This window comes from Heptranchias perlo, chromosome 13 (assembly GCF_035084215.1).
Source record: "Heptranchias perlo isolate sHepPer1 chromosome 13, sHepPer1.hap1, whole genome shotgun sequence".
In the NCBI taxonomy this organism is placed as follows: Eukaryota; Metazoa; Chordata; class Chondrichthyes; order Hexanchiformes; family Hexanchidae; genus Heptranchias; species Heptranchias perlo.
In genome coordinates this window covers 62,833,810-62,857,161 of record NC_090337.1, presented here as the reverse complement: position 1 = coordinate 62,857,161, position 23,352 = coordinate 62,833,810, and the positions used below count along the sequence as shown (strand labels likewise).

At 45.0% G+C, this 23,352-nt stretch overlaps 1 protein-coding gene across 1 annotated transcript in view; it reads left to right on the top strand.

The window, feature by feature from the left end:
- ankmy1 (ankyrin repeat and MYND domain containing 1) overlaps positions 1-23,352 on the top strand; it is a 107,238-nt gene that overhangs the window by 27,930 nt on the left and 55,956 nt on the right. The window contains exons 4-7 of the mRNA XM_067995589.1: positions 17,762-17,978; positions 19,033-19,197; positions 20,783-21,264; positions 23,098-23,269. Of these exons, the coding sequence (XP_067851690.1) occupies positions 17,762-17,978; positions 19,033-19,197; positions 20,783-21,264; positions 23,098-23,269 (1,036 nt within the window). The remainder of the gene's footprint in view (positions 1-17,761; positions 17,979-19,032; positions 19,198-20,782; positions 21,265-23,097; positions 23,270-23,352) is intronic.

Here is a 23,352-nt window from a genome sequence, read left to right as displayed (position 1 = left end):
ATCCAGGCACCTGAAGCGCATCTTCAACATTCCTAGGGCATGCTCAATGACAGACCTGGTGGTGATGTGACTGTCGTCGTACTGCTGCTGTACCTCACTGGTGGGGTTGCTCACAGGTGTCATGAGCCACATCTGCAAGGGGTATCCCTTGTTTCCAAGGAGCCAGCCATTAAGTCTGTCTTGTGCGTGGAAGAGGGCTGGGATATTGGACTCATGCAAAATGAAGGAATCATGGCAGCTGCCAGGGAATCTGGCACACACCTGCAGAAACCTCTTTCAGTGGTCTCACACCAGCTGTGCATTGATGGAGTGATATCCCTTTCGGTTGATGAACAGTCCTGGCTCATGTGGAGGTCCTCGGATTGTTATGTGTGTGTAATCAATTGTGCCCTGTACCCATGGGAAGCCAGCCAGAGAGTGGAAACCCACTGCCATCTCAGTCTGGCTGATGTTGATGGAAAAGTTGATGCAGACGGATGCCCTGGCAAACAAGCCACCCGTCACCTGTCGTATACACTTATGTGCAGACGGCTGAGAGTCTCTGGAGATGTCACCTGTGGCACCCTGAAAGGATCCGGCAGCAAAGAAATTGAGGGCAGTGGTGACTTTAACTGCAACAGGCAGTGCGTGCCCACCAGGTCCTGCCAGGAGCAGCCTGCAGATCCCTGAAACCACCTGGCATCTCAATCTGAGCCTGCTGTAGGCATTGCTCCTCAGAGAGGTCCAGAAAGCTCAGCCTCTACCTGTAGACCCTCTCACGTGGAGAGTGCCTCCTGTGACTTCGGCCCCTCCAGTGGTCCCCTCTCTGCTCTTCTCCAGGTCCTTGTTGTGCATCTCTGTCTTGTGCACCTGCAGATCCCAGAACTGCACGCCGTGCCTGCTGCGGATGGTGATGTGTCTGCTCCTCAGACGTACTGTGGCATAGATCCATTGCGTTCCCCGCCACCCCCATCCTGTTGTTGTCAGTTTGAGGGGTTCTAAAATGTAGGTATTTTTGTGTGAACATAAGAATTCTCAGTGTCAACAAAGAAATCTCAGTCTAAACACAAAGAAGTCCCAGCCAAACATTTGTCTGAGAGAACTGAGTGACCGGCTGCAATATCTCACCTTTTATTGAGATGCGTCAATCACTGGTTTAAAGGGCCAAATGAGCTTTGGCTGCAACTTGCCTCCGTTTCAATGGCGTGTTTCAAAAGCCACGGGAGACACATTCAGGAGAAGTTAAATTGGATTATGTTGCAGAATCCACAAAAGGTTAATCACCTGAAGTCTTTCAACTACCTAAATTGGCCCTTTAAACATCGGCCTGCTGCCTTTAAGTGCCTGGTCAAACCCGGTAGTGGGCGCGTTGGAGCCAGGATGCGGTCCCGGTCCAAAAAGCTGACCTTTAACCTCCCACTCGCCCCCAACCCACTCGTTCTTGGGGGTTAATATTACCCCCATGGTGTCTCATGTCGCACTATTATGACAAGATGTAAGCAATCTTTAGCTGAAGGTTGACAATTATATGGACACAATTTTGATGATGCTCTTAACAATCTTTAACCAGAGCCTGGAAAATACTGTTTCTTACTTATCCCACCGATTGAACCGAAGGGTTTTCCCTTGGGCTCACCTGACCACCCCAACTTACAATTTTCAGACAACTTCTTATGTATTGAGGATATTACACAAAGCATTATCCCACCATGCTATCCCAGCTGTGTTATATTATGTGGCACTCTGATATGACCATCCGGTAAAGTCTTAGAATCATAGAATCATAGAAGTTACAACATGGAAACAGGCCCTTCGGCCCAACATGTCCATGTCGCCCAGTTTATACCACTAAGCTAGTCCCAATTGCCTGCACTTGGCCCATATCCCTCTATACCCATCTTACCCATGTAACTGTCCAAATGCATTTTAAAAGACAAAATTGTACCCGCCTCTACTACTGCCTCTGGCAGCTCGTTCCAGACACTCACCACCCTTTGAGTGAAAAAATTGCCCCTCTGGACCCTTTTGTATCTCTCCCCTCTCACCTTAAATCTATGCCCCCTCGTTATAGACTCCCCTACCTTTGGGAAAAGATTTTGACTATCTACTTTATCTATGCCCCTCATTATTTTATAGACTTTTATAAGATCACCCCTTAACCTCCTACTCTCCAGGGAAAAAAGTCCCAGTCTATCTAACCTCTCCCTATAAGTCAAACCATCAAGTCCCGGTAGCATCCTAGTAAATCTTTTCTGCACTCTTTCTAGTTTAATAATATCCTTTCTATAATAGGGTGACCAGAACTGTACACAGTATTCCAAGTGTGGCCTTACTAATGTCTTGTACAACTTCAACAAGACATCCCAACTCCTGTATTCAATGTTCTGACCAATGAAACCAAGCATGCCGAATGCCTTCTTCACCACCCTATCCACCTGTGACTCCACTTTCAAGGAGCTATGAACCTGTACTCCTAGATCTCTTTGTTCTATAACTTTCCCCAACGCCCTACCATTAACGGAGTAGGTCCTGGCCCGATTCGATCTACCAAAATGCATCACCTCACATTTATCTAAATTAAACTCCATCTGCCATTCATCGGCCCACTGGCCCAATTTATCAAGATCCCGTTGCAACCCTAGATAACCTTCTTCACTGTCCACAATGCCACCAATCTTGGTGTCATCTGCAAACTTACTAACCGTGCCTCCTAAATTCTCATCCAAATCATTAATATAAATAACAAATAACAGTGGACCCAGCACCGATCCCTGAGGCACACCGCTGGACACAGGCCTCCAGTCTCAAAAACAACCCTCTACAACCACCCTCTGTCTTCTGTCGTCAAGCCAATTTTGTATCCAATTGGCTACCTCACCTTGGATCCCGTGAGATTTAACCTTATGTAACAACCTACCATGCGGTACCTTGTCAAAGGCTTTGCTAAAGTGCATGTAGACCACGTCTACTGCACAGCCCTCATCTATCTTCTTGGTTACCCCTTCAAAAAACTCAATCAAATTCGTGAGACATGATTTTCCTCTCACAAAACCATGCTGACTGTTCCTAATCAGTCCCTGCCTCTCCAATCTAATCTTGCATGTTGACATTGTTTCTACCTCAACCTGGAAGTGAATTCTACAAACTCACAACTCTCTGTGTAAACAAGTTCTTCTTGCTTTCTGTCTTGTGTCTATTGCATTTAATCTTGTATCTATGACCCCTCATTCTAGACCCCTCAATCACTGGAAACAGTCTGCTTCTATCTACATCAAAAGCAAAATACTGTGGATACTGGAAATCTGAAATAAAAACAGAAAATGCTGGAAATATTCAGCAAGTCAGGCAGCATCTGTGGAGAAAGAAACAGAGTTAACATTTCAAGTTGATGACCTTTCATCAGATCTGGAAAAAGCTGAAGATTAAATAGTTTTAAAGCAAATACAGAGCCAGGGAAAGTGGGGGGGTGGGGAGGAAGGGGAGGGGAGGGAAGGGGAGGAAAGAACAAAAGGAAAGGTTTCTGATAAGGTGGAGGGCAGGAGTGATTAAATGACAAAAGGGATGATGGTGCAAGGTAAGAAGGGTGGTAATGGAACAAGTAAAGAAACAAAAGATGGGTCTAGAGGAACAGTAAATGGCAACATCATGACCATTACCAGTACTTGGCGACCAAAAAAATGGGAGCAGTGGTTATGATCTGAAGTTATTGAAATCAATGTTGAGTCCGGAAGGTTGTAAAGTGCCTAATCGAAAGATGAGGTGCTGTTCCTCGAGCTTCCATTGAGCTTCATTGGAACAGTGTAAGAGGCCGAGGACAGAAAGGTCAGAGTGGGAGCGGGACAGAGAATTAAAACGGCAAGTGACCGGAATCTCAGGTCACGCTTGCGGACTGAGCGGAGGTGTTCAGCAAAGCAATCACCCAATCTGCGTTTGGTCTCCCCAGTGTAGAGGAGGCCGCATTGTGAGCAGCGAATACAGTTTACTAAATTGAAAGAAGTAAAAGTAAATCGCTGTTTCACCTGGAAGGAGTGTTTGGGGCCCTGGATGGTGGGAAGGGAAGAGGTGAAAGGGCAGGTGTTGCATCTCCTGCGCTCACATGGGAAGGTGTAGTGGGGGGCGGGAGGGGAGCGTGTATTGGGCGTGATGGAAGAGTGGACTAGGGTGTCGCGGAGGAAGCAGTCCCTTCGGAATGCTGAAAGGGGAGGGGAGGGGAAGATGTATTTGGTGGTGGGATCGCGCTGGAAATGGCGGAAATGGCGGAGGATGATACGTTGAATGTAGAGGCTGGTGGGGTGGAAGGTGAGGACAAGGGGCAACCTATCATCTGGGAGGGAGGGGAAGGGGTGAGGGCAGAAGTGCAGGAATTAGGACGGACACGGTCAGGGGCCCTGTCAACTATTGTGGAGGGGAATCCTTGGTTGAGGAAAAGGGAAGACATATCGGAAGCATTGGTGTGGAAGCTGGCATCGTCAGAACAGATGCGGCAGAAACGGAGAAACTGGGAGACTGCTTCTATTTACCCTGTATCGTCCTTTTATAATTTTAAACACTGCTATCATATTGCCCCGTACTCTGTGTTGTTCTAATGAAGAAAGTTCCAATATTTCAAGTTTTTCTTTGCATTTGTATTTTCTCATACCAGGTAGCATCCTAGTGAATCCTAGGGGTTGGAGTACAAGAGTAAGGAAGTCTTATTACAGTTGTACAGGGCTTTAGTGAGACCTCACCTGGAGTACTGAGTACAGTCTTGGTCTCTTTATCTTCGGAAGAATATACTTGCCTTGGAGGCAGTGCAACAAAGGTTCACTAGATTGATTCAAGGGATGAGAGGGTTATCCTATGAAGGAAGGTTCAGTAGAATGGGCCTATACTCTCTGGAGTTTAGAAGAATGAGAGGTGATCTCATTGAAACATATAAGATTGTGAGGGGGCTTGACAGGGTAGATGCTGAGAGGCTGCTTCCCCTGGCTAGAGAGTCTAGAACTAGGGGTCATAGTCGCAGGATAAAGGGTGGGCCATTCAAGATTGAGATGAGGAGGAATTTCTTCATGCAGAGTGTTGTGAACCTTTGGAATTCTCTACCTGAGGGCTGTGGATGCCCAGTCATTGAATATATTCAAGGCTGAGATAGTTAGATTTTTGGACTCTAGGGGAATCAAGGGATATGGGGATCGGGCGGTAAAGTGGAGTTGAGGTCGAAGATCAGCCATGATCTGACTGAATGGCAGAGCAGACGCGAGGGGCTGTATGGCCTACTCCTGTTCCTATTTCTTATGTTCTTAGGAATCTGTACTGTGCACTCTCTAAAGTCTCAATATCCTTCCTATAGTGAGGAGCGTCTTGTTTTAAGACTCAGTGACAGTGGTGGAATCAGATGTCCCAACTGTATAACCTCCCTTAAACCGAATTCCACCTGAATTTCCATAGCTTTATGAATGTTCACTGGGGTCAGGGCCAAGCTTGCAATGGTAAGAAAAGCCCAATATTGTTGCACAGTAACGATCTCTTCCCATGTACCCATATCTTGCCCGTCCCGATTTCCATCGTTGAACACTGTACGATTAGTGCCGTGCTCATCTGGGGTGAAACCAGAATCCGGGACACTGTTCTGGGTGACATCACACCAACATATCCATATGCCCTTGATCAGAGCACAGCAAGATAAAGTTAACTAATTCCTTATCTCCCAAGGTTTCTCTCTCTTTCATTTCCATCCTGTGCTTCTCAAAATTTGTTCTTCACATTACTTGGCTCCTTATCAGACATGCCCAAGGTCTACATATTCGCAACACATAAGACACTGCCCTTATCTCGAAATCTGCAATGCAAGCAGCTCGCAGCTTTACATCGCTCAACCTGTCATTCTGCATTCTGGGTGGTTTTAACTTGGCTATTTCATGATCCTAAGTGACTGTCCTACAATCCCTAGTTATCTTATGTTTATAAGCGTGTGCTGTTTATTCATTAAGATGCCTAACCAAAACATGAGTGGTTTATATAGTTTATATGTTAAAAACGTCTAATCCAAACATAAGTTTTTGCTGAAGGTACTAGTTCCTGACCCCTCACCCTTTAAACAAAGCAGCCAATTCCAAGTTCAGGGTTTTCTTGATTAACCATTTGAACCAATGCATTGTTCCAATTAGAATAATGAGGACTATGACAAACCTCATTGACATTATTCTAGCCCATGGGTGCTGATACATAAGAACATAAGAAATAGGAGCAGGAGTAGGCCAATCGGCCCCTCGAGCCTGCTCCGCCATTCAATAAGATCATGGCTGATCTGATCCTAACCTCAAATCTAAATTCATGTCCAATTTCCTGCCCGCTCCCCGTAACCCCTAATTCCCTTCACTTCTAGGAAACTGTCTATTTCTGTTTTAAATTTATTTAATGATGTAATAATGATCTATGTGGTAAACCATCTCCCACCATGCCTGATTCCCAAGGGTAGGTGTCCCCTTTTTTTTAATGTCAGCATTACGTTGTTCCATATGCATGTCAGTCGTTCAATATTCGGGGTTTTTAAACGAGAGAAATAATCCAAGAAAATGGTTTCCTTTACTACTTCTCATCTCTTAGTCTCCACCAGCCCCTGGTTAGCCCGCATGGCCTTATCTAAGATCCTCGTATTATTAGAATCACATACTTTTCTCGAGCCATTTGCTCTTTTGGTCTAAATTTCATTTGGCCAACAGTGCACATCATGATACAGACAAAGAAAATCATAATATATTACACAGAAAGCTATAGCACATTACCATGGACTTAAGAGATTCTCCAGCTCTCCTTTTACTGTTATCCACCTTGTGGATAATTCTTGCTAAGTATTATTTTTCCCTTGCCCTCAGTTGTCCCAATTTCAAAGGAAACCAACCCTGAACTTTGGAAATCTAAATTCTATGACCCTCTTTTTGATTAGTCGATTTCTCTCTGGAGCGTGTGTCAGTGCCTTGATTAAATAGTTTTCTCCCTCTCCTGAGCCACGTTAACCACTTCATGTCATGGTGTTGTCAAGCAACTGAGCATGTCTGAGACCTGTTTTTTCGGTGCACCTACGTCATGCATTTCCGCACACTAGCTGCCTCACATTTGTACACACACACCGGGGGTATCCCAGGATCATGCCACACTTGACATCGGATACAAGCCATTCCTGGGCTTTCAGGTTATCCTGTCAAGAGATGGGGGGGTGTCTGAAGGTCGTTGTTTATCTCCCCCTGCATGGTCCCGATGACTCGGGTAATGGACAGGCTATCAAATGCATTTTCTTATTGTTCAGCATAGGCAAGGTCACGGACATCTCCAAGAGAAAACTATCAAATAACTATTCTCACCTACACTTTATTCCTGACTTTACTCGTGCTGTACTCACATATCTTTCAGTCACCTCGGGCAATGGCCCTCGAACCCATTTGGTAGTGCATTTTTTCTGCTTCCGTCACATACCTTCAATCACTTCCTCATATTATTTTACACATCCCATTAATTACCATTTCATCTCATTCGTGAGCCCTGGAGGAACTTTGCTGTCTAATACAAAATTATCATTAACCCTTAAAACACAGACTAAACGTTCCCAACTTGGTCCAAGTTATCAACACATCTTTATTTATTTTACTTAACCTCTTCTTGGACCATTTATATATCCCACTACATGTGCCCGAGTACAATTATGTCATTTCAAAATTATCCCAATTCCGCAGAGCAGTGTTGTTGGACTGACAGGACTTGTCAATGTTCAATTTTATTTCCCTCAAAAAACTTGCTTCCTTGATACACAGCATTGGGCAGGACCCACTTAGACTGGACTCTTTGTTCCAAGTAAAATGTGATTATCCCCTTAAACTGCAGGTAAATGATCCCTTCTTGAGTGCTTCAACAGCAACTCATATCAATTTATCGTATCAATTCCAATTTCAGAAACAAATTATGCCCAGGTTTAGTGGTTTTACAGTAGAGGCGGAAGTGCTTATAATTACTTTTGGATGAATTCCCATATCTCCCCCCTCCCCCAGCCGTCCCGCTGTCGTCCCCCCCCTCCAATCCTGAGCACTCTGTCTTAGAAGATAACAAATGACCCTGAATGAGTTAAAGCCGAGCCCTTGAGAGGCAAAGTCTTATTCCAAATTGTCACCACGTTGTGACATTTGATATCTGCCCATGTCTGCAGATAAGGTCTTAAATTCTTAACACCACTGGATCATTTTCTGCACCAGCACTTTTCCAGCAAAGGTTGCCCTGTAACTTTGTGAAGCCAACTTTATGCCAAAGAACCATTCTCGGTAATCTGGCACCATCAATAGTCATGCGGTCCGGATAAACATGGTCCCCTGTTTTAAAAGAAAAAGAAAACAGAAAATCCATTGCAGCTCTTCTTGAGAGCCCAAGGGGTTAATTTGTCAATTCATGATTCGTTCATATCACCATAGGGAAATATCTACTCAAATTAAGAAACTTAAAATTTAACACTGCCCAATATATGTTTACATTCAGCGAAGTAAAGGTTGTTGCTTGGTGAATTAAAGACAGATGTTCTTGGAAGGGGTTAATTTCTTTGCAGAAAAGACGATGACATAGCCGGATATCATCACTCACGAAGCTTGCGCCACAGAACCTTTAAGTAAATTTTTAAAAACTGAGCCAAATGAAAAGAACCAAAAAGGTCTTTGTGTTGTTAAAACTTGCACAAAAGCTCCAAATACAATTACATTCAGGATAATTTTAAACATATTCATGTCAGGGAAGATAGCATTTATTTAAGAGGTGTCCAAAAAATATTAACTCTTAGGTATTTAGTCCAACTGCAAGATTTCTCCAGATTGTTGCCCTTGAGATAGTACATAAGAACATAAGAAATAGGAGCAGGAGTAGGCCAATTGGCCCCTCGAGCCTGCTCCGCCATTCAATAAGATCATGGCTGATCTGATCCTAACCTCAAATCTAAATTCATGTCCAATTTCCTGCCCGCTCCCCGTAACCCCTAATTCCGTTTACTTCCAGGAAACTGTCTATTTCTGTTTTAAATTTATTTAATGATGTAGCTTCCACAGCTTCCTGGGGCAGCAAATTCCACAGACCCACCACCCTCTGAGTGAAGAAGTTTCTCCTCATCTCAGTTTTGAAAGAGCAGCCCCTAATTCTAAGATTATGCCCCCTAGTTCTAGTTTCACTCATCCTTGGGAACATCCTTACCGCATCCACCCGATCAAGCCCCTTCACAATCTTATATGTTTCAATAAGATCGCCTCTCATTCTTCTGAACTCCAATGAGTAGAGTCCCAATCTACTCAGCCTCTCCTCATATGTCCACCCCCTCATCCCCGGGATTAACCAAGTGAACCTTCTTTGTACTGCCTCGAGAGCAAGTATGTCTTTTCTTAAGTATGGAGACCAAAACTGTATGCAGTATTCCAGGTGCGGTCTCACCAATACCTTATATAACTGCAGCAATACCTCCCTGTTTTTATATTCTATCCCCCTAGCAATAAACGCCAACATTCCGTTGGCCTTCTTCATCACCTGCTGCACCTGCAAACTAACTTTTTGATTTTCTTGCACTAGGACCCCCAGATCCCTTTGTACTGCAGTACTTTCCAGTTTCTCGCCATTAAGATAATAACTTGCTCTCCGATTTTTCCTGCCAAAGTGCATAACTTCACATTTTCCAATATTGTATTGCATCTGCCAAATCTCCGCCCACTCACCCAGCCTGTCTATATCCCCTTGTAGGTTTTTTATGTCCTCCTCACTCTCTACTTTCCCTCCCATCTTTGTATCATCTGCAAACTTTGATATGTTACACTCGGTCCCCTCCTCCAATCCTCCACCCATGCCAGAATATTACCCCCAATCCAGTGATTCTTTATCTTGAGCAATAATCTTTTATGTGGCACCTTGTCGAATGCCTTCTGGAAGTCCAAATACACTATGTCCACTGGTTCCCCTTTATCCACCCTGTACGTTATATCCTCAAAGAACTCAAGCAAATTTGTCAGACATGACTTCCCCTTCGTAAAGCCATGCTGACTTTGTCCTATTAAATTATGTTTATCCAAATGTTCCGCTACTGTCTCCTTAATAATAGACTCCAAAATTTTACCCACCACAGATGTTAGGCTAACTGGTCTATAATTTCCAGCCTTCTGCCTACTACCCTTTTTAAATAAGGGTGTTACATTAGCAGTTTTCCAATCTGCCGGGACCTTTGCCGAGTCCAGAGAATTTTGGAAAATTATTACCAAAGCATCCACAATCCCTACTGCCACTTCCCTCAAGACCCTGGGATGTAAGCCATCAGGTCCAGGGGATTTATCCGCCTTGAGTCCCATTAATTTACTGAGTACCAATTCCTTAGTGATTTTAATCGTATTTAGCTCCTCTCCCCCTAGAGCCCCCTGTTTGTCCAGTGTTGGAATATTCTTAGTGTCCTCTACCGTAAAGACTGAAACAAAATATTTGTTCAGCATTTTTGCCATCTCCATGTTTCCCACCATTAATTTCCCGGTCTCATCCTCTAAGGGACCTATGTTTGCCTTAGCCACCCTTTTTCTTTTTATATAACTGTAGAAACTCTTGCTATCTGTTTTTATATTTTTTGCTAATTTATTTTCATAATCTATCTTCCCTTTCTTAATCAATCCTTTCGTTACTTTTTGCTGTCTTTTGAAGACTTCCCAATCTTCTATCCTCCCACTAAGTTTGGCTACCTTATATGTCCTTGTTTTTAGTCGGATACTATCCTTAATTTCTTTACTTAGCCACGGATGGCTGTCATTTCTTTTACACCCTTTTTTCCTCAGTGGAATGTATATTTTTTGAAAGTTGTAAAATAACTCCTTAAATTAACACCACTGCTCATGTACCGTCTTACACTTTAAACTATTTTCCCAGTCCACTTTAATCAATTCCGCTCTCATACCATTATAGTCTCCTTTATTCAAGCTCAGTACGCTTGTTTGAGAACCAACCTTCTCACCCTCTAATTGGATATGGAATGTAACCATTTATGGTCACTCATTCCAAGGGGATCCTTAACTAGGACATTATTAATTAATCCTGGCTCATTACACAGGACCAGGTCCAAGGTTGCTTGCCCCCTTGTAGGTTCAGTTACATACTGCTCAAGAAATCCATCCCTAATACACTCAATAAACTCTTCCTCAAGGCTACCCTGCCCAATTTGATTTGTCCAGTTAATATGATAGTTAAAATCCCCCATAATTATAGCTGTTCCCTTATTACATGCCCCGACTATTTCCTGATTAATACTTCTTCCAGCAGAGTTGCAACTATTAGGAGGCCTATATACTACGCCCACGAGTGTTTTTTGCCCCTTATTATTCCTTATCTCTACCCAAACTGTTTCATTATCCTGATCCTTTGTCCCAATATCTTTTCTCTGTATTACAGTGATTCCTTCCCTTATTAACATAGCCACCCCACCTCCCCTTCCTTCCTGCCTGTCCTTCCTGATTGTTAAATACTCTGGCATATTTAATTCCCAGTCGTTGTCACCCTGCAGCCATGTTTCTGTAATGGCCACAAGATCATACCCATACGTCGTTATTTGTGCCGTTAACTCGTCCATTTTGTTACGAATGCTACGTGCATTCAGATAAAGAACTTTCAAATATGTTTTGTGACACTTAGTTCCTGCTTTTTCCTTTTTTAACACTTTACCTTTTACTCCATACCTTCTGTCCCTTCCTGATACGCTTTCTTCTGTCTCCCTGCTCAGGTTCCCAACCCCCTGCCACAGCTTTGATGCTGGGTTAATCGCCTTACGCCTTCTAGTTTTTATTTTATCTGTTGTGCCTAAAGTACACTTTCTTTCCGCTGCTCTATGCTTTTCCCTTTCACTTGTTCTTGAACAACTGTTTGTACTATTTGAATTGTAGATTTCCCCTGGGTCTTCCCCTCTCTTGCTGCTCTCAACTTTATTCCCTTCTGACTCCCCGCTCAGGTTCCCATCCCCCTTCCACTCTAGTTTAAACCTTCCCCAACAGCACTAGCAAACACCCCGCGAGGACATTTGTCCCGGTCCTGCTCGGGTGTAACCTGTCACGCTTGTACAGGTCCCACCTTCCCCAGAACCGGTCCCAATGTCCCAGGAATCTAAATCCCTCCCTCCTACACCATCCCTGCAGCCACGCATTCATCCTGTCTATTCTCCTGTTCCTATACTCACTAGCACGTGGCATCGGTAGTAATCCTGAGATCACTACCTTTGAAGTCCTGCTTTTTAATTTATCTCCTAACTCCTTAAATTCACCTTGCAGGACCTCATCCCTTTTTTTACCTATGTCGTTGGTACCAATATGGACCACGACTACTGGCTGTTCACCCTCCCCCTCCAGAATGCCCTGCAGCCGCTCCGTGACATCCTTCACCCTAGCACCAGGGAGTCAACATATCATCCTGGAGTCAAGTTTGTGGCCGCAGAAATGCCTATCTGTTCCCCTTACAATGGAATCCCCTATCACTATAGCCCTGCCACTCTTCTTCCTCCCCTCCTGTGCAGCAGAGCCACCCGTGGTGCCCCGAACCTGGCTCTTGCTGCTTTCCCCTGATAAGCCATCTCCCCCAACAGTATCCAAAGCAGAATATCTGTTTGAGAGGGAGATGGCCCCAGGGGACTCCTGCTCTACCTGCCTAGTCCTTTTACTCTGCCTGGCGGTCACCCATTTCCTTTCTGCCTGCGTATTCTTTACCTGCGGTGTGACCACCTCACTGAACGTGCTATCCACGATAGTCTCAGCATCGCGGATGCTCCACAGTGAATCCACCCGCAGCTCCAGCTCCGAAAGACGGTTAGCCAGTAGCTGCAGCTGGACACACTTCCTGCACACATGGTCGCCAGGGACACTGGTAGTGTCCATGACTTCCCACATCGTGCAGGAGGAGCATATCACGGGTGGGAGCAGTGCTGCCATGACTCACCTTAGACTCTTAGACTCTCTTCCAGCTCTAGGTCTCCCCTTTTATACTCTGCTCACCTCTCGGACTCTCCTGCCTCACCTGTGATGTCGCACAGTAGTTGTCTCTTGTTGCAGGTCTGCTGCTGCTTTTATTCCACAATCTTAGTCTTCTACTCTCAGGTCCACTGCCACTCTGCGGGAAAAGTTCGGAATAGCAAGGCAAAACAGCACCTCCTTCCCCCACTTCACTGAACTCCCACACTTACCAAACTCTCAGCAGCACACTGTGTATCCGCACACCGTGCAGTTTGCACTGACAGGCCCCTGTATTTCTACAGTTGAGACTCAGATGAGTCAGGCCTGCCCCACCTTCAAGTACCAGTTGAATCTAGCTAACCAATTAACTTGCTGCAGCAGCTCTCTGCTGAAGCCTGACAGAAACTTAAAAATTTAAACTTTTAAATTGACCTTAAACAGTTGAAGCAATATGCACTAGATTTAAAGAGCTTAACCCTTTAACTCCCACACTTACCAAACTCTCAGCAGCACACTGTGTATCCGCACACCGTGCAGTTCCTTTAATCATTCTTTTTTTCCTGGTCACTTTTATTTTGACCACAGCCAATCACAAGATCAAAGGTCAGTTTGCTAACAGTTATCACATTCCGGTGTAACCAAGATGATTAAAAAGTAGAATCATCTCAACTGTCCCAAAATTTTAGCACATCAATTCACGCTCTTCGATACTCAAAACAACTCCAAACACTTCAATTACACTCGAAACTAACTCCTTATCCATTTCAAATCATTAAACATTTAAGAAATTCAAAATGCCAATTTTAGATGTGATAATCTCATGTCCGGAATTAGAGACTCCCACATAATTTACAATAACCAAAATTTCACCGTGGCCACAGTAAAAGTCTGGTTTTTACAATTTAATTGGTTAGTTAACTTCAATAACTCCAATTTAATTCAGCAATATCTTAAACTAAACACAATACAGAACAGATAAAATTATCAAAATAGCACATGCTTATTAAAACCCAATAAATTACGACGTCTTTTGTTTTCTTTCTTCAGGCCCCTTTCCAAATAACTAAAAATACTGAATATAACTGAAGAAAAGATTAGCCTTCATAGCTAAACAAAATCTTTGTAACATTACACAAAAGGGAAAAATATATAACAAGCATTGAAAGGGGGATGTAGCCAGCCACAGGGAAAAGAGAGCACTGACACAGGCTTTAAAAGAGATTGTAGAACACATTCTGTAGCAGGTAAGTAGAAAAGGAACAGGATCTTCTCCTTTCTCCTTCTTTATTCCTCCATAGAATAATCTATCCTTTTTCACTTAAATCAATTTTCAATTTCTGATGTTTGCAACTTAACCCCATTCTGTACATATTCAAAACCTTAAGCTCATAATCCGTGCCCTGGTTAGGTCCCTTTTGACTCCTCTCCTTTTTCATAAGGTCAACCATTGATCCAGTGGCCACCATCAGTTCATGTTGTTTACCCTCTTTTTATTCCTCTTTTCTTCCTCATCTTTCAACCTACCCTTCAGAACTTCAATTTCCTCTCTCTCAACCTCCCTAACTCTTGTAGTTGGAACAATAAGACTCCTGCTTTCCAATCATCCTCTTTAACTTTTGTTTGCTATACCAGTTTCTTCATCTTAGTCTCCACCTATCCTAAACTTTCGCAGTCCTTCCATAACAAGATGCAAGTGATTAATTTGCATTGTATGTATTTCTTTGTTCTCTCCACCAGAGTTTTTACTGGCTTTTCTCCTGTGTTCCCGCAACTGTCAATCTCGTCTACCATGGCTAAACGCACTCCTTTCTTTTTTTAAAAAAAAACCTTTTTTTTTGCAAAATCATGAGTCCGTGCGAGGATATAATCTCTTGCCATGTTAAAAAACCCACCTTTTAAAATTGTGAGAAAACAAATCACACTGGTACCACCCCAGAACTTTTACACAGGTCCCTTACAACCAAAAATGTGTAACGAAACAGGTCTTTCCCAGTCAAAAACCGTAATCCCTACTTTGCCCGTGAACAGGTACAACAACCCAAATACTGAAACTTCGTACTACACGAACGACACCTCGCAACTCCATCTTGGAGCGACAAACGTAAGTTCTTTGTTTACAGTTCGGTCTTTAATCAAAAAGGCTGCGAGTAAAGTCTTGGTCTAAGCATAAGGTTTTATTAAGAGTTACAATACAAGATAAGTAACAAAAGATGTTAAAATACAATAGTACAATTATAAGACATTGTGATACAACCTGGCTTTACACCGACAAGGTTCCTGAGCTGATCAAACTCGACCCTGTTATAAGGTATTGAGTTGTCCAGTCGCTCCGAGAATATTCTAACTAGTACGCTTTGAAGTCTTGTGATATATAAGGTACATCCACCCATTAGTTCTTACAGTACCTTGAGCCCCCCTCCTCCTTTTTTGGGCCTGCATTTCAATCAATCTGTTGACTCCTGCACAATTCACAACAATACAGAAACAGGCAATTAATGGTTTCTCATGCCATGACGCACTATAAACATTATAAGGAGACATAATAATGGAGACATGGGACATGATTTTTACATGGAGCCAGGAAGAGAGCAGGGGTGGGGGGGATGATTTTCCCTCGGGAAACCCGGAAGTGAAGTGAGTGCGTCGGAATCTGCGATCGCAACTTAATCGAAGCACCTGTGGGAAGCCAGCCAGAGAGTAGAAGCCCACCGCCCTCTCATTCTGGCCGATGTCGTCACGGGGGAAGTTCACATAATCGGTTGGTGTGGCAAACAACTCATCCTTCACCTGTCTTATACACTTATGTGCAAACGACTGACCTGGAGATGTCACTGGTGGTGCACTACAAAGAGCCAGAGGCAAAGACATTGAGGGAAGTGATGACTTTTACCGCGACGGGCAATGCGTGGCCACCAGGTCCAGCAGAAAGCAGCTTTTCCTCAAGTTGGCTGCAGATGTCTGCAACCACCTGCCCAATCTCAGCCTGCGTAGGCACTGCTCCTTACAGAGGTCCAGGAAGCTCAGCCTCTGCCTGTAGACCCTCTCACGTGGGTGATGCTTCCTGTGACCTCGGCCTCTCCTTTGCTGCCCTCTCTGCTGTTCTCCAGATCTGTGTTGTGCACCTCACTTTTGAGCACCTGCAGATCCCAACACAGCATGAGGTTGCTGCTGTGGATGGTCATTTTCTTCCTCCTCAGATGTCCTCTCGAATACATCCATTGCACCCCCCTCCATCCTGATCTTGTCAGTTTGAAAGGTGCCAAAGTTTTGCAAAAGCTGTCTCAACACATGAACTCTCTGCCAAACGTTTGCCAGAGGAAACTGAGACACCAGCTGCAATAACTGAGCTTTTATTCAGATGGAGCAATTAAAAGTTTAATTACCCACATGAACTGCGGCTCAGTCTCGCCTCCTTTTCACTGAAAATGGGAAACCCGTACTGGAAACATTTGAAGTTGGGTGACATTCAATTTAAAAACAGCTACTCGACATTTACTAACGACGTTAATTGCCCAGCAAACAACCCGCTTGCTGGCACTAATTGTGGACGCCACCTCAGCATCCAAACGCACGGAAGTGGGCGCGTTGGAGCCGGGTTGCGGTCGCGATCAAAAAAACTGCGCTTTTCACCTTTGACCTGCCAGTTCTTGGGGATTAAAACTCCCCCCTTGGTGTCTCATGACGCACTATTATGACATGATATAAGCAATCTTTAGCTGAAGGTTGGCAATTACGTAGACACAGTTTTGTTGATGCTCTTAACAATCTTTAATGGAAAGCCTGGAAAATACTGTTTCTTATAGGACTTTTTATGTCCATCTAAGAGGTAGCAGGAGCCTCAGTTTAACATCTCATCCAACAATGCAGCACTCCCTCAGTATTGCACTGGAGTGTCAGCCGAGATTTCGTGCTCAAGTTCCTGAACCCACGACCTTTCATGACTCAGAGGTGAGAGTGCTACTCACTGCAGTGGCTGAGGCAGAGGGCCAAGGGACGCAGGAGGGCATTTCAGGGCTGGAAGCGTTTGCAGAGGTAGGGAGGTGTGAGGCTGTGGAAGAGTTTGAAGACAAGGATTTTAAAATGGATGTGAATGGGGGAATAGGGAAGTCTGAAGGTCTCAGGTTTGACCCCTCAACCAAACTCAATCAATTCTGTGAGGGTCTCAACATCCCCGGGCTAAGGAGAGAAAAATTACCACTGGTTCCACCACTCCCCACCGCTCCCCCCCCCCCCCCCCCGCTTCCTGGAAACTATCCAAAGTCCCCTCCTAGAAAACCTACACAAACGTTTGGTGAGGACAGGACTGAGCTTGACTGTGATATCTCTGTGGTGGAATAGCCCAGTGGGTCACAGATGACAAATGGCCACTGGAACGAGGATTCGGGAGGAGAGGGCTACCTCTGTAAAGAGTCAACGACTTTGGAAGAAGAACAGAGGAAAATAGAAAAGGGTCGCTCCCTCGAATTGATGCCCTCAACACGTAACTTGCAGGGTTACTGTCCAGCTAGTGTTGCCAACCCTCCAGGATTGTTCTGGAGTCTCCAGGAATTGAAGCTGATTCTCCTGGACACTGCTGCGAGCAATCAGGGAGAAAAATCACAGGGGCTTTAAAAAGAAGGTCTCTTTTCCATATTCTTTGAACATGTTTATTTATTCATTATAAAAATAGTGGAGATTTGGGGGAAAAGGCTGTTTGACTGGGTGGGGCAGTTGGCGGTGGGAAGTCATGCGATGTAACCTCCAAGAATGCATCCATTCAGAGTTGGCAACCCTGCGTCCGGTATGCAGTCCGTTAACACGGTGACAAATTTGTTTTCTCGTAGGCACGCTCAGGCAAATCTCCAGTGGGATGTCGCGGCTGTAATAGAAGGAAAGCGGGAGAGCTTTGGTCCCAGAGGGCCCCTGGAGTGCAGTTCCGAACAACTGATCATTGCAGCTGAAAAGGGAAACTACGAGAAAGTTCACAAGATCCTCAAAACGCACTTAGTAAGTGCGGATGTCACTGACGTGCAAGGGCATACACCACTGATGGCCGCCGCGGTAAGTATCATTCTTGCTTAACTTTCCCGTCTTTCACCTCGCTTCGTAATATGTGCACGGAACTTTCTGGAATTCATACCAAGTTGCAGTGTTACGAAACTGTCCGCGAGAGGTCGCTCTCAGGAATGCTCCAACATACTGGGAGGGGACTGTGGGTTCACACCCACTGCTCTCCAGCCAGGGAGCTCTTGACCTCAGTTATGCCGGGTGGACCTGTCATGGTGCAGTAGATTCCGGGACAGCATTCCTTGCTTTCTCTTGGTGGACTGGTCGGTGCTGACTCAGCTCCAGGAATATCCCTCAGTTGGGAAAAAAAAACACAACAGAAAATATCTTGCACTTATATAGCGCCCTGTCACATCTCTCAGAAACAATGCAAAGTGCTTCACATGATGAATTACATTGAGGTGCGCATGTGTCCATAACAGCAGTCCCTGCCCTTTCAGGACCTCCACTCACAGGCATGGAGCCCTGGAGACTAATATCCCTGGCAGTAAGGGGAATGGGCCTCAGGTGGCTCTAAGGCCTTTTTACCATTCTGTCCTATCACAGTGAGTGATTTAAAAACATTACTCTGGGGCCCAGACCCTTCAGCCAGTATGATTCACTTAAACAACACCTACTGAAAAGGTCCAGATAAAATATATATATCTCTCCTGTTCCAAAAATGATTATGAACAGAAAATAAGATGCTCTGGATGGTACAGTGGGTGAGACACTGTCCTTTCACACTCTGGGATTGGGTGGTACAGTGGGTCAGGTCATTAGCCTGACTCTCAACTCCAGGAGAACTGGCCAGATGTGGTGGGGAGGTTGCCACTACACTCCTATCGGCCAGTTGCCACTACACTCCTATTGGACACAAGTATCCTGCTAAATGTCAACACAGTATTCAGAGTCCAGGGCTGTCCAGAGCGGGGCTCGAACTCATAACTTTCCAACAAAGAGGTGGGAGTGCTACCACTGAGCCAAGCCTCACTCTGCCACTGGATTTAGATAGATGTTGATGTGACTTCCCCATCTCACAGGGCTTCATCTGAGCAATTTCTTCCAGATTATTTGCCACAACGATATCATCAACCTTCTGCTCGATAATGGAGCCAATGTGAACAAGCTGAATAACGAGGGTGTTTCAGCGCTCAACATCTGCAACATACTTTACTATCCTGTCAAGTCCTTTCTACACAAAGGGATCAACAAAATCACAAGCAAAAACAAGGTTTGTTTCACTTGAAGCCGACACCAGCCAGTGAGGATGTTTCCTTAATTCATTTTCTTTTGCACGGGCAACTGGTAAAAACAGGACAATTTCATTTCCGGTGAGATGTCCAGAGTCCGTTTAACTTAATTTATGAATTCATCCATTTGAACCCTTCTGTGCTTTATGATTCGATGATCTCAGCAAATAGAGTCATACGCCAGTGATTTCCACGAGCGTTCTCACAATCTCTGGCGGTTTACACTCTTTCTCCACAGTTTCAGCCAATCTTCCACCGAAATGACGGTGGGAGTTCGGAGAGTGCTCCCCACCCCTTAAATTCTACCCAACATAATTTTACAGCATTAAAACAGGCCATTCGGCCCATCGTGCCTGTACCAGCTCTCTGAAAGAGCTGGTCCCATTCCCCTGTCCTGTCCCCATACTCTCTGAAATTTTTCTTTTTCAAATATTTATCCACTTCCCTTTTAAAAGTTGTTATAGATTCTGCTTCCACCGTTTCTGGTATGTTCCTGAACTCTCCCTTACTTCTTTTTGGCGATGATCTTAATTTATGCCCTTTAATTAGCGACTCACCGACCAGTGAAAATAGTTTTTCTTTATCAAAAGGCTTCACAATTTTTAAAATTTCCCTGTACATAAAGGATGGTGTCATGCCTCATGTAAAAACCATTATAATGAATGGATGATGCAAGTTACGGGAAGGGAACTGCTAGGATTTTAGAACTTTAATTGTTGTTTTAACAGATGGTGTAAAGTTAAATGAGGTATTACAATCTGTTGAAACCTGCTGGGCTTTGTTCACTTCTGTTTAATCTTACATCTTAATCAATACAAATGAGTAGTTTAAGTGTGAGCTAACAGTCTGTCACTGTGGTGTTTTGGAACATAGGAACAGGAGTAGGCCATTCAGCCCCTCGAGCCTGTTCCGCCATTCAATTAGATCATGGCTGATCTGTATCTCAACTCCATTTACCTGCCTTGGTTCCATATCCCTTAATACCCTTGTCTAACAAAAGTCCATCAATCTCAGTTTTGAAATTTTCAATTGACCCCCAGCCTCAACAGCTTTTTGGGGGGGAAAGAGTTCCAGATTTCCACTCCCCTTTGTGTGAAGAAGTGCTTCCTGACATCACCCCTGAACGACCTTTGAACAGCTTGCAGTCACCTAAAGGGTCAATCTACCCAACCCACTGCTCCAGCACAAAGCTTTTCATAATGGGAACACCAAGTCCAACCAACCTTGATCCTCCCGCGCCCCCCCTCCCCCCACCCCCACATTGTTATGTCCATTAAAATTAATGAGCGATAAACTGCCCTGGTCATGAATCAGATGTGCTGATGTCTGCGATATGCATCCTTGTCATGCAAAGTTCAGAACTGGAAACGCCAAATCCCAAAACGTAGCTCCAGTCTCTACTTCCTGATTTGCCCTTTCCTTTCTTCTAGAGCCAAAAAAGTGTCCCGGTTTAACCTTGTTGATATCTTGCACTATAGACCTTGGTCTTTCATTGAGGTTTCCCACTGAAGAGTTTACTGTTGTCCGCTTTGTGTTCACCATAACTTTGAATTGCTGTTTCTCCAGGCCAAGCGGGCTTCTACTACCGGTTCAGCGAGAAAAGAATCCCAGAGGGACTCTGTTAGTTTACTGACGGAGGAGGTCAGGAAGGCCAAAAGACTCTCGGTTTACGACCGCAAAATCAGGGTGGGCAGTATAAGCTACAAGAAACTTCCGGCCATTGTAGTGTTGGAAAAAAGCAAAATCGAGGAGGAGGTGGCATATGAGGATCAGACTTTGGAGTCAGTAGGGCTTGCGGATGGGGAAAGTATGAAGTCAGAGACTGAAGATGATATTGAGAGCCTACTGTCGCCTTCAGCAGGCGCTCCCTCATCTGGTAACTTTGAATCTTCAGAAAGCGTCCGGCACTTTAAGATCTACGTTGCTGACCAACACGTGCAGCGTGCAGCTCATGTCTTAAGTAAGAACAAACAATTTAAGGGCTTGACTGGGAAATCAACGACTGCTCCTGTTGAAAACGTATGGAGAATAGCAGAGATGAAATCAGAGTAGGTGCAACAAGAAACAATAATTGTTTCACCCACATATATTACCGAAGCCTTGCAGTAAAGGCATCCCATCTAAATACAACCCTAAGGACACATTACATTGCAGTAAAGGCAACCCAACTAACCTCCTTGGCCCTTTTCAATGTAAACTGCTGACCACTCAATATGTTTTCCATCAATTATCTCCTCCCCCCCCCCCCCCGACTTCCCCCATCTCCCGGTGAAGGCACCAACTGAAGCAGAGGTACAAATTCATAGTGGGTGCCCTTGAGTACTTCACTCAGTCTTCATTTGCGAGCCTAATAAGTGAGTTTTGGCCATGGGCAGTGTTGTCAGCAACACCTGAACTGCCCTCATCTGACAGCCATCAGCAGTGTGAACCCAGGCTGCTTATTTTTTCTGCTCTCTAACCCAAGGGTGCTGAGGCCAACTGTAGCATCCAAGCCTAGATCTGATATCTCAACAGAGGGATCGAACATGGAGCCTTCCTGCACTGGGCTCTGTCCAGTTATCCTCATGCTCTCCCTGTCCCATTACTCAATGAACTGGGCTCTGTCCAGTCAGACTTACACTCTCCCCTCTTCCATTACTCAATGCACTGGTCAAGTCCCAGACGTCCTCACATTCTCCCCTCTCCCATCACTAAATGCACTGGTCAAGTCCCAGACATTCTCCCCTCTCCCATCACTAAATGCACTGGTCAAGTCCCAGACATCCTCCCCTCTCCCATTACTCAATGCACTGGTCAAGTCCCAGACATTCTCCCCTCTCCCATCACTAAATGCACTGGTCAAGTCCCAGACATCCTCCCCTCTCCCATTACTCAATGCACTGGTCAAGTCCCAGACATTCTCCCCTCTCCCATTACTCAATGCACTGGTCAAGTCCCAGACATTCTCCCCTCTCCCATCACTAAATGCACTGGTCAAGTCCCAGACATCCTCCCCTCTCCCATTACTAAATGCACTGGTCAAGTCCCAGACATCCTCCTCTCTCCCATTACTCAATGCACTGGTCAAGTCCCAGACATTCTCCCCTCTCCCATCACTAAATGCACTGGTCAAGTCCCAGACATCCTCCCCTCTCCCATTACTCAATGCACTGGTCAAGTCCCAGACATTCTCCCCTCTCCCATTACTCAATGCACTGGTCAAGTCCCAGACATTCTCCCCTCTCCCATCACTAAATGCACTGGTCAAGTCCCAGACATTCTCCCCTCTCCCATTACTAAATGCACTGGTCAAGTCCCAGACATCCTCCTCTCTCCCATTACTAAATGCACTGGTCAAGTCCCAGACATTCTCCCCTCTCCCATTACTCAATGCACTGGTCAAGTCCCAGACAGCCTCACATTCTCCCCTCTCCCATCACTAAATGCACTGGTCAAGTCCCAGACAGCCTCACATTCTCCCCTCTCCCATCACTAAATGCACTGGTCAAGTCCCAGACATTCTCCCCTCTCCCATCACTAAATGCACTGGTCAAGTCCCAGACATTCTCCCCTCTCCCATTACTCAATGCACTGGTCAAGTCCCAGACATTCTCCCCTCTCCCATTACTAAATGCACTGGTCAAGTCCCAGACAGCCTCACATTCTCCCCTCTCCCATTACTCAATGCACTGGTCAAGTCCCAGACATCCTCACATTCTGCTCTGTCCCATTACTCAATGCTCTGAGCTCTGCACAATCAGATTAATTCTCCTTTGTCCCCGATAAATAGTTGTGTTAAGTTTGACCCTTCGTTCTGGTGCTCGTGTGTAAATATTGTTACTCCTTGACTTATCACTTAAAGATAGTACAATTTTACTTTTCCATATGTGTGCCATTCCCAGACACCAGAAGAGAAGAGTGACCATTAACCTGCTTCTTCGCAGAGGGGCAGACCCTAATAATTCCTTGAACCCGATGCCAACAATCTATTTCTCCGTGTTGGCAGCCGACTTCGCGGGAGTCAAATCCTTACTGGAGAGCGGAGCAGACCCAAACATCCGACTTCCGTCGCCGGTAATGTGCCAAACTGTGCTAAAGTTGCGCCCCCTGGCATGATGAGGGGCAAAGCCATTGTTGGCAGCGCTTGTGACATTGAT